General features: G+C 42.6%; 1 protein-coding gene across 8 annotated transcripts in view; it reads right to left on the bottom strand.

The window, feature by feature from the left end:
- CAPRIN2 (caprin family member 2) overlaps positions 1–11,645 on the bottom strand; it is a 29,651-nt gene extending 18,006 nt beyond the window's left edge. For 6 of the 8 annotated variants that reach the window (XM_072346729.1, XM_072346756.1, XM_072346766.1 and 3 more), the window contains exons 1-8: positions 11,497–11,630; positions 10,357–10,619; positions 8,515–8,577; positions 5,113–5,199; positions 3,235–3,473; positions 2,529–2,611; positions 1,276–1,437; positions 779–822 (exon numbers count right to left, since the gene is read on the bottom strand). In XM_072346729.1, the coding sequence (XP_072202830.1) occupies positions 779–822; positions 1,276–1,437; positions 2,529–2,611; positions 3,235–3,473; positions 5,113–5,199; positions 8,515–8,577; positions 10,357–10,605 (927 nt within the window). In that variant the 5' untranslated portion in view covers positions 10,606–10,619; positions 11,497–11,630. Of the gene's footprint in view, positions 1–778; positions 823–1,275; positions 1,438–2,528; positions 2,612–3,234; positions 3,474–5,112; positions 5,200–8,514; positions 8,578–10,356; positions 10,620–11,383; positions 11,409–11,496 lie in introns of those variants that run through there. The other 2 variants (XM_072346737.1, XM_072346747.1) reach the window with 2 other exon arrangements.
- Positions 11,646–13,803: the final 2,158 nt, after the last annotated feature.

The raw sequence follows: 13,803 nt of genomic DNA, 5'->3' as shown, positions 1-13,803 counted from the left end.
CCGAATTACTACTTTGTCATAAATGGGAAGTCAATATCTGAAGTGAATGACTACAAGACATCCTGGCTATTAATTTTCTGACATGATACCAGAAAAGGTTTATAATCTGAACGTTACCAGATGGTAAAAAGCTTTGTTCTAGTCTACTTCCTCTAGTGAGCTATCTGGGAAAGAGAGATCCAGCATTTTAAGAACCACTAGTTGCACTTAAAAAACCCACTACCTCACTCCATTTTGAACCAAATCAAACAGCTTTCGTGCTATTGCCCATTGAAGCTTGAGTATTTAACTCCAGAGTTAGAAGGGCTACTGAAGTAAATCTTTACACCTCTATGCACACATGGTTGTCTTGGGATCCTCAGTCTTCTGAGAAACCAGAGTGAGATTTGCATCATTCTCAATGCTATCAATACTAAGTCCTCTGCTTGGCTTTTAGGAAAAGCTTTAGTACATGCTATTTTTTCCTCTATACTGTAGCACACAAATTAAATGTATTCACTCTTAAGACTGATGCCAGAGTTTATTCAGAAAAGAAACAGAGCATTAAAAGTACCAATTGCTTAATGTAATCCTTCCCCATTTAACCCCCCAAATACCTTAAAGAAGCATGGAATCAGAAATAGAAAAGGCAGCTAAGTCTTCTGTAGTTGTTCCTACGTAAGGAAGTATCTAAGCTAATATTCAGACTCTTTGAAATGTCAAGGGCTGCAGAAATGCAGTAATATTTCTGATCAAACAATACTAAAGGAAAGCAATTAACAGTGGAGCATCATCTTACCTCCTGTGGCTGTATTTCAGACTTCATAAGCTCCACAAGGGATTCTAGAGAAAGGATGTTAATTTGTTTCAACTGATCAAATGCAGAGAGGCAAGCTAAACAACAGCAAGTCTTTAATTCTATTTGAATAGTAATATCAATGGCTAAACTTGATGCTGTGAAATCTTCTCAGTCTACATATCTCATGTTGAATGCCATCTTCCACTTTCTGATCATATTTTAACAATTGCAGAAATTACCAAAGCCATAAAGTTCTCGGTAAAAGGAATAGTGTGTTTCTCACACAGAGGTATGCTCAAGAGGTAAAAACAACCTATTACTATCAATTAGGTCCCTCTCCCCCCCCAAAAAACAGGGCTACAAGCCCTTCAGGTTCAGTTTTAGTTACTGAATTGAAAGCAAGCTATAGGATTAGATTTAGCATCAAGCTATACAAAGTCAACATTCAAGCTTATCCCAATATTATAATACAGAAATTGAGCCCTGAAATATTCTACCTGTTTCTTTGACAGGTTCTCCTTTTGACGTCTGTCTTGTCCTCTCAGATTTTCTATGTACTTCTTCCAATTCTTTTACTGGCACAGTGGTGCGAGGAGCTGGAATACTTTCAAAGTAACCAGAGTCTAGAAGTTTGGATAACAAGTCCTTCATATGTTTATCTGAAGAGTAAAAAAAAGTTCATTAAGTCAAAATATGCAAATTCAAAATCAAGGAGTATTTAGATTACAGACCACGACTCTTCCCATATATAAACTGCAACTTCTCCAGTTACTTATGTATCTTGCCAAATTAACACAAATATTTTTAAATGAAATATATCTGTCAGACTACTTAATCTAGCAGAAAACATCTTTACAACCTGGAGGTAAGACTGCAGCTTGTATTTAGATACATATACAGTGATTATTAGCAACATTAGATCATGTCATCTCCCACAAGCTTAGAAGAGGATCTGTTTCACATCCATGAACTAAACAGTGTTGATAGAAACAGCATGTTGTGCTGGTAGTAGCAGAGGTAAAGCTATAATACAGTCTCTATGTAACCACCCTATAGACCCTACCCCCCAGCAGTAAGATTGTGCTGCAAGAGGGAAAACAAGAAACAAAATAAAGGAGAAAAGCCCTTGCTCAAAATTGCTCAAGGGCTTTTGAAATTATAAGGACAAACCAAAGAATATGCAGAGCCCCACAGATCCTAATGCCCAATAAAATGAGGATAATATAATAAAACTCTGACCATCAATAGGTCAGAGTGAAACTGCAAGGTGGATGATCACAGCTCCCACCCAGTTTTACTGACTGCTGTTCCTCAATGTTATATCTTGAGTAGCATCCAGCCAAGACACCAGTATATTCAACTAAGCATTATGGTCAATAATGGAGTTGCACACTTAATCCATTTACACAGCTATCCCAAAAGCTGCTCCCACTCCCATTCTGTAAAATCATGCAGTTGCTATTAAGTTGCTACCACCAATGTTGCCCAGAACAATCTAGACTCATGCTGAAGATACAGGGCATCAGTATAAGACAATGGTTTCTTTATACAGAGAAAGACTTTTACTGCACTGTTACTGATCTGCACTTAAAAACAAATTAAATAGCTTTTCCTTGGAGAACAGAGTTGCACACAGCACTTGAATATACATGAAAACAATCATGTAAATCAAGTACTTCCACTTGTTTCAGATATTAGAATAGCACACAAGCTTTAGACCTCATTTATTTCCTCCAGATGAAACACTTACATGTTGTTCCAACCACAGGCTTCTCACTGCCTTCTAGAAGGTCCCAGAAGTAAAGAGATGATTGTTCCATTTGATCTTCAACACTAGAAGAAAAAAAAGACCATTTTACCAGGTAGAAATGTAGCCAAAAATCAAGTCTTACACTATCCCCAATATCCTTCATTGGGAAATACTGACATCTAGCCTTCTGGAATAAGGCTGAAAACAGTAAATCCTCAACACCCAATATATGCACTAGAAAATACAAGTTGCAATATTTGTGCACAATTCAGACTAGCAAATAAATCTTAAAGGACTATGATACATTTTTTAAACACTAAAGCAGGTTGTCAATATCATCACATGAATGGAACAGATCTCATCTTTACTGCATTTCTATCAGGTGCACAGCAAGACCTCAGGGAAGCAGCATGCCACAAAGCTTCCTACTTATGGTGACAATGCAGTGCCCCCCCAGGGAAGTCCAGAAAGATATAATATAGGAGGGCTTGTATAGTTTGAGCATCTGGAAAAATGGGTACAGTAGCTTTCCTTTAAGGCTCAGAGTGAAGTAGTCCTGCCATATTCCGAGACTTAGACTAGAGAAAGTGTATTGTATAGACTTATAATTACTGTCCCCAGCCATAACATTTCAAGACACAGCTGTGTCAAACAGGACACTTATAGCAAATGAAGTATACTCATTACACTGAAGTACTGAACTTACCTCAAGCTCTCATTTCTTTCTGGACACGTCAATTTTGCAAATCTTATGAGGTAGTCTAGTTCTTTAGAAGGCAAATATATTGCACCATTCACACCACCTTTGAAATCTTTCTGAACATGCTCTTGAGTAAAGTTCTGCAGCACATACTGGACTTGAAGTATTGTACGCAGTTTCTTCTTCTCTGCTTCAAGCTTCAATAGACTCTCCCTTCGCTGGGCCTTCTTCTGTGCTTTCAGCAACTATTTCAATGTATTAATTCAACAGTTAAATAACTGAACAAGATCCTAGAACAGAACAGTTCTAGTACTGATCACCCTACACTAAAAAAGCTTGGTTAGATAAATACCTCCTTCTTTCTTCAGATACCAGACCTTTCGAGTTCTTCTCCTTAGGCAGATTCACCTATTTCTCCATTAATTCTCTACATCTGTAGCTTTAAATCAAACTGGATACTGGCAGATTCACTCTTAATTTTCCTCTGCTATATTTGCATAGTATATCACTGCTGATTACTTTAATTGCTTTCCAAAGTGAGTAAAGAAAATTGATAGAATTAATACCAATGCACAAAATCAGGCCCATCTGAGGTTTATCATGTGAAGTTAGTGATGCAAAAACTGGCTCAAACTCTTTTTAAGGAGAAAATAGCCCACCCACTTTGTTCATATAATACAGTAGAGTTCTACAGCTATTCTGTTGGCAGAAGGCTGAAGCACTCAAAAAAGAAACAGCAGTCACAGAGCACATACAGCCTTCATGCCCCAGCATTCCAAAGTCTACCAGGAGTCAAGGAAAAAAAAGTGTTATTTACTTTAAATCTAGAATAAGCTAAAGAATAAACCTGAACTAGCAGAAGCTAAGATTTTGATTACTAAAAATACCTACAGTGAGGCACACTGGGTCACAAACCTTTGTTTCTACTGTTTTACGGGAAGCTATGTAGAAGAAAGCTATGAGATGAGCCATGTTTTTGACATTCAGCATAGTAGTTTGTGCTCAACACAGTAATCAAGTGAACCCAAAAGCAACAATACCACTGGAAAGGCTTAAACCTCACAGTGCAGTAAGCCTCTCAAAGCCCTACCTGAAGTTACTACACATATGAGAAAGAAGTCTAAGCAGAGCTGCTTGGGTCTCAGTCACAAACAGGCCATTTTACTAGACTAGTCCGTCAGTATTATAGAAGAGGCAAAGAAATTATGCCAGAGGAGTGACTAATCAAGTTTTGCATCCTCAGCACTACATCAGATCAGATCTTTTCACAAGAACTGCATTTGCCTGGGAGCCAAGAAGCTAATTTCTCCAGCAGTCAAAGAAAGCACTTGCTTACATGAAAACGTGCTGTGTCAAAACCTGAATAAAGTCATTGATGAGCAAATGAGCATCAAACGAGCACCAAGTGAAAATAATCAGTTCCCTTTAAATACTGGCTAGGAGTCAGGTCTTCACTGCTACAGGATATACAGTTTACTTTGGCTGGTGCCCACAAAGAGGACTTCAAGGGACTTTTTAGTAGGGTCATTCACCCACCAGTCCACACCTACACAGGGAATGAGTCTACCCTAGGCACAAGCTACACGCAAGATGGTTCCATCTTAAATTCAGTAGAGTCATCTCAAATGCAGACAAGTTCAAATTATTCAGTCTGCTTAAGCACATGTTCTTATAGCAGTACACAGAACACCACACTGAAGACAGTGTTACACAGTTGTCAGCATTTAATCTACTCTGTGTTTCAGACAGTATAAACAAATTGCTCACCTGAATCCTGAGACAGACTTAGAAATCTCCATAGTGTCATGTAAATGTAGCAATTAAAGGAACTGCACAAAATTCAGTCAACTCCTGACAATATCATGAGCAACAGTTCATACTTACATCTTGGCTAAGACCTGAAAATGTCTTCTGAAGCTCCTTGGCAAACTCTAGGTTGTGTACTACTTCATCATACTTCTCTACTGCCTCCTATAAAGAAACAGATAAAAACACATTTAATACTTAAGACCACTGGTTGCATCTCAAACCTATTTTACTTAATCTTACTGCAGAGCTAGTAATCTAATAAGTTCTTTGACACCAACTTGTAATAAGCTATACTGTCTATAACTGCTACTTGAAATGTAGCTGAGTATCATTCATCAATAACTGAGACGCATTTCCCAGACAATACCTCATGCAATGCTTGGTATGCTAACGCTGAAACAGGAAAGCTTAAAATACCACTTATTTTCCATTTTCCTTTTTGTTTCAGCAAGTCTCAACAATCAGAAAAAAAACGGCTGTTTATCATCAGATACTAACATGAAAGTTTGAAAGAAATACAGAAGACAAGTTCAGTACTGAACCTTTAGCCTAATGCTTAACTGAAATGCCTTTACAGGTAAATTCACAAGAGCCTTCAGGAATTAATGGGATGGAGGGTAAGTCATACTTCCCTGAAGTCTTGCAAATTTTATTCCTACAAATAAAGCAGTGTTCCTGACTTCCTTAATGGCTTTAACACATCTTAATCCACCAACTTCAAAAAGAATGTAGATTCTTAATTACATTTTTATATACCCTGTGAATTCCTTCCCTTCTCTACCGAGAAGTAAATTCATTTGTAAGTCTCCTTGAAGTCTGAACACAATGCTGTAGTTCAGATACGCTGCACACACCCACTTAACATAAGGAACACTTGGGAAGTAAGAAGTTAAATTTAACTTGAGCACATATGTGCTTCACTATGAACATAAACCAAACCGTGTGAGATATCCAAGTTGTGCTAGAAATGGCCTGTCAGTCTAACATAAAGCTCTATCAATGTAGTAATGTTGACACAAGTGCTTTATCACTGCATGGGAAAAGCTTCACCTACTGTCCCAGTAATACTCGGGATTTGCAAATTCACTGTGTTCCTCAGCTATTGGAAAGCAAGTTACAGCTTATGTTATTCCATCAGTCTGATTGTTCAGTCACTTGTATTCAGTCACTTGCAATATGCAACACATTACTATGCCTAAAGTCTACTTAATACACGGAAGCTCATGAGTTAATGTAAAGCTCTCAACTACTAATTTAAGTTGAGAACATAGTTTATCAAGCGACTTCTAAGAACTAATTAGCAACTTCACTGAGTGGAGAATTTGTCTTAAAGATCCCAGTGCCCACAGAAGAGATGCTTAAGGAAGTCCCACAAGTTAACAATAACTTGGACAGACTGCAGTACTTTTAACCACAGAGACTCCAGAGTAAAACTCCCTACCTTAAAACACCAAGAACTTATCCCTTCTCAGGTTACAAACTACAACAACCTGTGGGAAAGCAATAGCTTCCTTTTGTTGCACAGCTGTTATTCACACCCATTAACAGAAACATTAATGTTTGAGTGAGAGTTGCTCCTGCTCTGATAGTAAGGAATAATCAGCTGAGCTACAGCAGGCCAGAAGTGTATTGCTAAAGGAGACAGTAAACTTGCTGGGAGCTCCTTATTCTTGAAGCATGTTTTTCCTAAAGTAAGGCAAGCACACTAATTGCTTGTAGCATTGCTCACACACCACCAGCAATTAGTTTCATTCCAACTGTTTGCAGAACAAGCTCATCACTGCATAGGTACTTGCATGAAAAACAATGAAAAACACAGAGATAGCAAGTTGTATTAGAGCTCTTCTGTACTGTGGGCAGTAAAGCTTTATTTCAGAAAGTATCTCTATTAACCTGTTTCAGTTTCAAGCACCAGATCCTGGTAGTTGTACATACATAGTAATTCACATCTGAAGCATTAAAATGCAGTATGTCTGTACCTTAAAGGAGTACCTGACATAAGGACTTGATCAGAGTAGTTACATATTGAGTGCCTTAGAGCAGCCATCTGAAGCTTAATTACCAAGTCAGTTCACTGGCAAGACTGAATCTTATTCCATTTTAAAAGCCTGAGACATCCCAAAAATAGAACTTCAGGTATACCAAGCACTTAATAGTCAATAAATACTTCAGTTAAGCTCAGCTGAAATAGTGAAAGCCAGTAAAAAAGTTCATTGGTAAATGTGTAGGCAAAGTCAGTGTAGCTGGGTGCATCTGCAAACAAAACACCTACAGAATCTTCCATCTCTTCAGACTACATCCAGTAATTTCCACTTTCTCCTGTTATTTTTTCATATTCTAAAGCACAGAACAAGCAAAAAAATAGTCACACTAAGGAGTAGCTTTACAGCATGTTCCAGACTAGCAGAACTTAATGGAAAACACTAATAAGATTAGCCTATTAGCAACAGAAGACAACTGATAGTTTAACATGTGGGATCTTAACAAAACAGAAGACTCTTTTTTCCCCCCATCCATTTCCAAGTGGAGTGTAGAACTAAAAGGTCATCTCACTTTACCTGAGATTGAATTCATTTGCTTCTGTGCTTAAGAAGGCAAGAGACATCAGATTCTATAGCAAAGTGTTAAATGATTGTTCACTCCAACAGGTCTTGTCTACTTTTAAGCAAGTTATTTCCCCTTTTGTCCTCTTCATGACTAGTCATCCTTTACAAAGGATTACAAGTACAGATACATTTGTTTTCCCATACAGCTGCATTGTGATGAAGCTAATAGCCAATGGATTTTTTTCCAGCTGTCCCACTATGAGAGTCAGCACAGACACCAAATAGCCACTGCCCTTTCTTACAGGAATGCGCTTAACATATCTGTGAAGCACACTTTAAAACATGCAACTGCTCACTAATTAGAGCAATAAACCCTTTGAATTGTGTGGCACCTCACTACCCAGCAACAGCTTTCATGCTATACAGACACGCTTTCCATTCTAGAAACCATGAAGTCTGAGACAAAATAAAGCCAGAGCTACAGTTTGAACACCAGGAGAGTTGAAGTTAACTTCAGGGAGTGCATCACACTTGCTGATTAGCAGTCTTGCATCCTGGCATTCAAAACTCTTTTAGAGCCAACATGCAATTTCAGGTATCATCTATTCATGAGGTACTGAGGATTAGCTAACCTACAAGAGCCAAAGTCTGTGTGTTCTCACATGGCAACACCACAGACATGTTGCATGTGGATACCTCATCAAGAGAGATATGGAGGAACACTGAAGTCAAAAGAATACAAAGCAATAGTAAGACCTTCTGAACACGTGAAGGCTAAAGCTTACCCATTCAGCTGAATTACCAATTTGCCCAATTCAATAGGCAAAAAAAGAAATATGCCCCAAAGTTCACAAGCATTTCTTCTGCAAAGTTACATCACTGCATCCTCCAACAACCCAAATCCATCCACTCCCACACAATGCAAGCTTACCAACTGGTCTTGATTGAGGGCCTCTCCCTTCTTCAGTCGATCTTTGTAGTCTTCTAGTTTGAGCTACAGGAAAATTTAAAGTCAGTTCTTATACTTATTTCTAATGGCAAGAACGAGTGAAGTATTCTTCTCTTTAAGTCTGCGTACTGCAGCAAAACAGCAATTTTACTACCTCCTTTAACTTTCAGAAGAGAACACAGATTTAGCTGATCCTTTGATTTTGCAAGCTGTCTCCAGGGCTGCCTCACTCCCCCTTTACACACCTTTCATCTTCATTTCCTTACTACCTTTGTTTCATTTAAGACATAATACACTGACCTTAGATCTTTAAGAGGCTCCAAACACATTCACTGTCTTCATTTCAAACTAATGTGCTTTTTCATTTTTCCAAGCAGATGTCACATTTAGTTATTCTACCCTAGAATAATCCTACCTAATTCTCTACTGTTTGCATATCAGAATCTAAGGGCATCATGAGAAAATGGACTACTGGCTTCAAATAGAAAAGTGGTATTTTTCCTAATGCCCTTCAGTAAATAGTCTTTAGCAGCTGAAGTGAACTATGCAAAAATAAGCTATTAGATATTGCAAGTTTCCTTAACCATAGGAAAAATGCAGCATTCGCTGCCATGAAGTTGAACACTGTTTCACATCGCTGCCCAAATAGGTTTTAACACTTTCTACCCATTCTAGCGAGTCACTTTCATTTGCTAGTGAAGCCATATTGTCATGCGCTAACCTGAAACAAAGATACTGAAGAAACTCACAACAGGCTTCCTAGGCCAAGTTAGAGTAAATGCAGTTGCTTAATCACAGAGACAACACGCTTATCTGAGATTATTCAGAAACGCAGCATAATGCATGACATAAGAGACAGCAGCAATACTGGAACTCCTGCAGGACAATCAATTCCTATAGTCATATAGCCTTAAGTCTTACCTAAACACATCTCCTCACCCTAAAATATGATGCATCAGACTTTTTTTTCCCCCTACACATTTATAGTTACAGAACTCATACAATTGCTTTGCTTTTAACTCTGACCCAGTACTAAAAGCAACAGCAGCAGTTTCTTTAGTTCTGCAGAACACAGCATTCTCCTGATTTATAATCACACATAAATATAACTTTCAGTCACCAAGCAATCAGTGGAGAAGTCCTAGAACGTGAGAGCCTGATTGGCTACAGCTGCAGTATTTTAGATGTATAGTACCAATACTTGTTAAATGTATTCCCTGGAAAAAAGGCACAGCTCCAACTCAAAGAAGCAGGCTTAGGCATCTTTCTGTGTAGGAGCCTTCTGCTAAACAACACTTATCTATATATAAAATATAGCAGTCGATCCACATATATGGCAATACATAGTTAATACCATTTGACATTGCTTTACGCAGAGGAAACATTGCTCGTGTTCCTACATATACCCCTATGTCCTAATATTAGACACATATAATCAATAGAAATTCAAAGATGCCTTTAAGGCAGTAAAGTACATCAGAACAGCTTTAAGTCTGTTCTGAACTCAGCCTGTCAGAGAAGCACCCTAATGCTGACCAGCACTCAATTACCTCTGTATTAATTACCATAGTGCAGGTTCTGAGTTAGCTACATCCCCACTTCTGTGAAACAGTGCTGTGTTCGCATAACATCAAATACGAGCAGAACTATGAGAATGAAGAGCACTGTTTGCTTTTCGCTATGCAGAAACCAAACAAAACTCGAGAAAGAAGCTGAACACCAACATCTGAAGAAGCCCTAGATTGTTTCACACACGCCCTTATACTGCTGAGTCCTCCCATCAGCCATTTAGCAGAGTGCCACCCCAGCAGGCAGACCCGGTACCTTCTTCTTCTCGATATTCCTGATCTTGTGTTTGAGGCAGATGAGCCCATTGTCGATGTAGGTCTCGTACGCCTGGGAAGGAGAGGCCGCCGAGTTCAGTGCAGCCTGCAGCGGGCTGGCGGAGGGCTGGCTGTCCCCGGCCGGGGTCACCTGCTGCTTGGCTGCCTTCATCCTCTTCTCCTCCCCCTCCTCCGACCGGCCTGAAGGTGACGATGGGCAACGGAAAGGGGCTTGGGAAAGCTGCACCATTGAAAGGGATGGAGCTGCAAGGAAACTGCGCTCGTTTAGCTCTCTTTTCTCAAGTTACACCTTAGCACGCGTTTACAGAGAAACGCGGAGCCACGCAGCACGGAGCCTCGGTAAGGACACGCTCCTCGCCTTCCCCTCCTCTCCTCACACCTGATCTGCATCGGGCGTTTCAGAGCAAGGCAAACTTCGCGTGGTCTGCCCAGACAGCAGACCCGGCTGACACAGGCGGCCCCGTACCGGCAGGTCCGCTTCCAGAAGCCCGAGTGCCCGTGGAACAGCGGGCTGCCCGCCCACACTGTCCGCAGGGAACAGCCGCAAACGCGCACCTGCGGGCCGCGCCTGGCTCTCCCACCCCATTAAAACGCTTTGAACCCTCCCCGACCTTCGCCGCAAGCCGAGCAGCGCAGCAGCCTTTAAGACTCCCAACCGAGAAGAGCGAATAGGCAGAAAGCAGCGTAACGGCGCGCTGCAGCCGGCTACCCCAGGATCCCTCCTCACGGGGAACAGCCCCGCCCGCAGCCCCGCGTGTGGCGGCAGCGGCCGGAGGAGAGGCGCGGCGGGAGGGGCCGCCCTTCACCTTGAGCGCGGCCGCTGTGCGGAGATGCTCGGCACGCCGCTCCCCGGCCATGACGCCGCACCGCCGCCGCCCTGCGGCGCCCGCCCCGCACACCGGCGGCGGGACGAGGAGCGCCGGCTCCCGCGGGCCAGCAATCCCCCCCGCCAGCCCTGGCGGAGCCTCGCTCCCACCCGGCTACGGGGAGAAGGACGAGGAGGGTACCGGCGGCGGAGCTCCTTCCCGCCCGAGCCCCCGCAAGTTCCCGACGACCGCCACCGCCCGCTCCCGGTACCGCGGCGCGTCCAGCCCCTCGGCTCCCCCTCCCTCCCGCTCACCTCGGTGCCCGCACACGCTCAGGCCCGCCCCGCCGCCCGCCCCCCGCCTTATATAGCGCCCCGCGCCGCCGGGCACGGAGGTGGGCGAGGCCGCGCTGCGGGACGCGTCTCGGCGCTGAGCTCACCGCCCGCCGCCAATCCGAGGCGGCGCCTCACCGCCCGGCGTCACGTGATCTGGGGAGGGTGGCCGCCGTTAGGCGGGGCGGGGCGGTTGCCCGGCGGTGTGTGAGAGGGGCGGGGCGGGGCGGCATCCCCGCCTCAAGGTCAGGGTGCGGGTGGGGGCCGCGCCGAGCTGAGGGACCCTCGGTACGGACACGGGTTTGTACCGGGTTTGTTCAGAGCCAGCACCAATGGGCTGCGTCCTTGTGAAGTGATTATAAGATGAATGACCGATTAACGCATATATTAACAAAAAGTTATAATTAACGTGCAGAAACCTGGGGATATGCTGTAAGTCCTAATTACAGCTGGCAAACTGCTGTACAGTGCAACCTTAAGGAATTCTATAAAGGAGGAAGAAGGGAAAGGAGGACTCACAGAAGCCTAATCTGTATTGAAAATGGAATGAAGCCTAATCCATACTGAAAATGGAATGAACTTTGTTTTGAAACAAATGCGGAACAAGTACTTCAGATTGATGCTATCTGTACATGTACAGCTATGTGTGTAGTCTCTAGGGTACTCTAAAGAGTGTTATTAATGCTCTAAGGTCAAGCACATCAAATTTAGGAAATGCTGGCATTCAGAGCAGCCCACATTAATTAGTAGAACTGCATTCTGCAGATCCATTATGAGTCCGTATTTAAGTAGATGATCACAGACTATCACGGTCTGGCCACACATAGATCATAGCCACGCAGTCTTGGGCTCTCACTACTCCCAGCTCTGGGATTTGTGTGTTTCACTCCAGCATCTGAAGGGGCTGAAGAACATTGCCTTATTTCTCCAGTCCCGCTCATTTATCCCACCGTCATAGTTTTTTGCCTTCCAATTCCCACTCCTGCACCTCAGACTCAGCACTTCTGCCCAGCTTTGCGTGTTACCTGAGTGGCCGTGTAACCTCAGAGCCAATATTTGTAACCAATAAGCTTTGTAAGGCAACCTTTGCTAGCTCTGCTTCAGCTGCAGGTTGGACATCCTGGATGTAAATACAGATTAGTCACTGGGATACAGGAACTATGCGGTCAAGAGCTGTGAGGCAGAAGTAAGAAAAAAATCAGCTCATCCCTGCCAACTCTGTCATGCACATGCTTGAAGGAAGACATGACCAAAGGGTAATTAAGGAAGACTATGGAAAGGGGTCCTTAGGATCACCTGGAAAGACTCGGTGACACCGGCATTCCAGCACAGAGGGGAGGAGAAATATGCAAAGAGCTTCTCAGAAACAATACACTTATGTATGATTGTTCTCAGAAATCTAATGCATATGCATAGCTTCATTGTATATGTATAGCTACCATCTGAAAGCAAGGTATGCACATTAGGTGGAGCGATCCCTTGTATCCAGCGCTGCAATAAAGAACGCCTGCCTCTTTATGCTACGTTGGTGTGAGGGAGCAGGCTGTTCTGTAGAGCAGGATCTACTCTGCTGATTCCAGCTGTTTGCCCAACTGCTGCACTGCTACTTTTCCACACCTGACTCTTCACCCAGCATCCACAGCATCCAGCACCATCTGCCTCCCTACAGATGCACAGAGTCAACACCATCAGTCTGCAGTGGAGACGGGAGAGCAGCTTCCTACTTCCACCCACTGCCATCCCTGTTATCAGTGTATTATGAAGCCCGAAAAGTAAGTGAATGTATAGAATAAGATTGGTTGCATTCTAACTTTAGGATAGATACACAGTATGTATCACGTATGCATAGATTAACACGGTGATGGACTAGAGAAGCCAGCCTCAGTGGTGGGATATCTGTGACAAAGCAGACTGAAGAACCTTGGACCCAAGGAGGGATAAACAAGATCTCAGAAAGATGAGTATTAGTCAGATTGACATTCAAGTTATTGGAAAGACCTGGAAGATATTAGGAAATGTGTTGCTGCAAGTCTGTGTTGTGCTGCAAGAAGTTTTCCACGTACACTTTGTGGCTACCTGTCTGCTGTTCAGAAGCCAACCAGGAGGGATGCTTCACTTGGTATTTGCATTACATGAGCTGTTGCACGTGATTTCTGAATAACTTTTGGAAATGCTCGCTAAAGGTTTTGTTCTCAGTCTTTTCTCAGCTTGCTCCAATTTACCCTTTGCACTCCAGCTCATCTTCTACGTTAGCCTCACAGGATCCTAGATCCAGTTCATTTATACAAC

The sequence above is a fragment of the Excalfactoria chinensis genome, chromosome 1, assembly GCF_039878825.1.
Source record: "Excalfactoria chinensis isolate bCotChi1 chromosome 1, bCotChi1.hap2, whole genome shotgun sequence".
In the NCBI taxonomy this organism is placed as follows: Eukaryota; Metazoa; Chordata; class Aves; order Galliformes; family Phasianidae; genus Excalfactoria; species Excalfactoria chinensis.
Note: the sequence above shows the minus strand (reverse complement) of the source record. Positions and strands in the feature narration are given on the sequence as shown.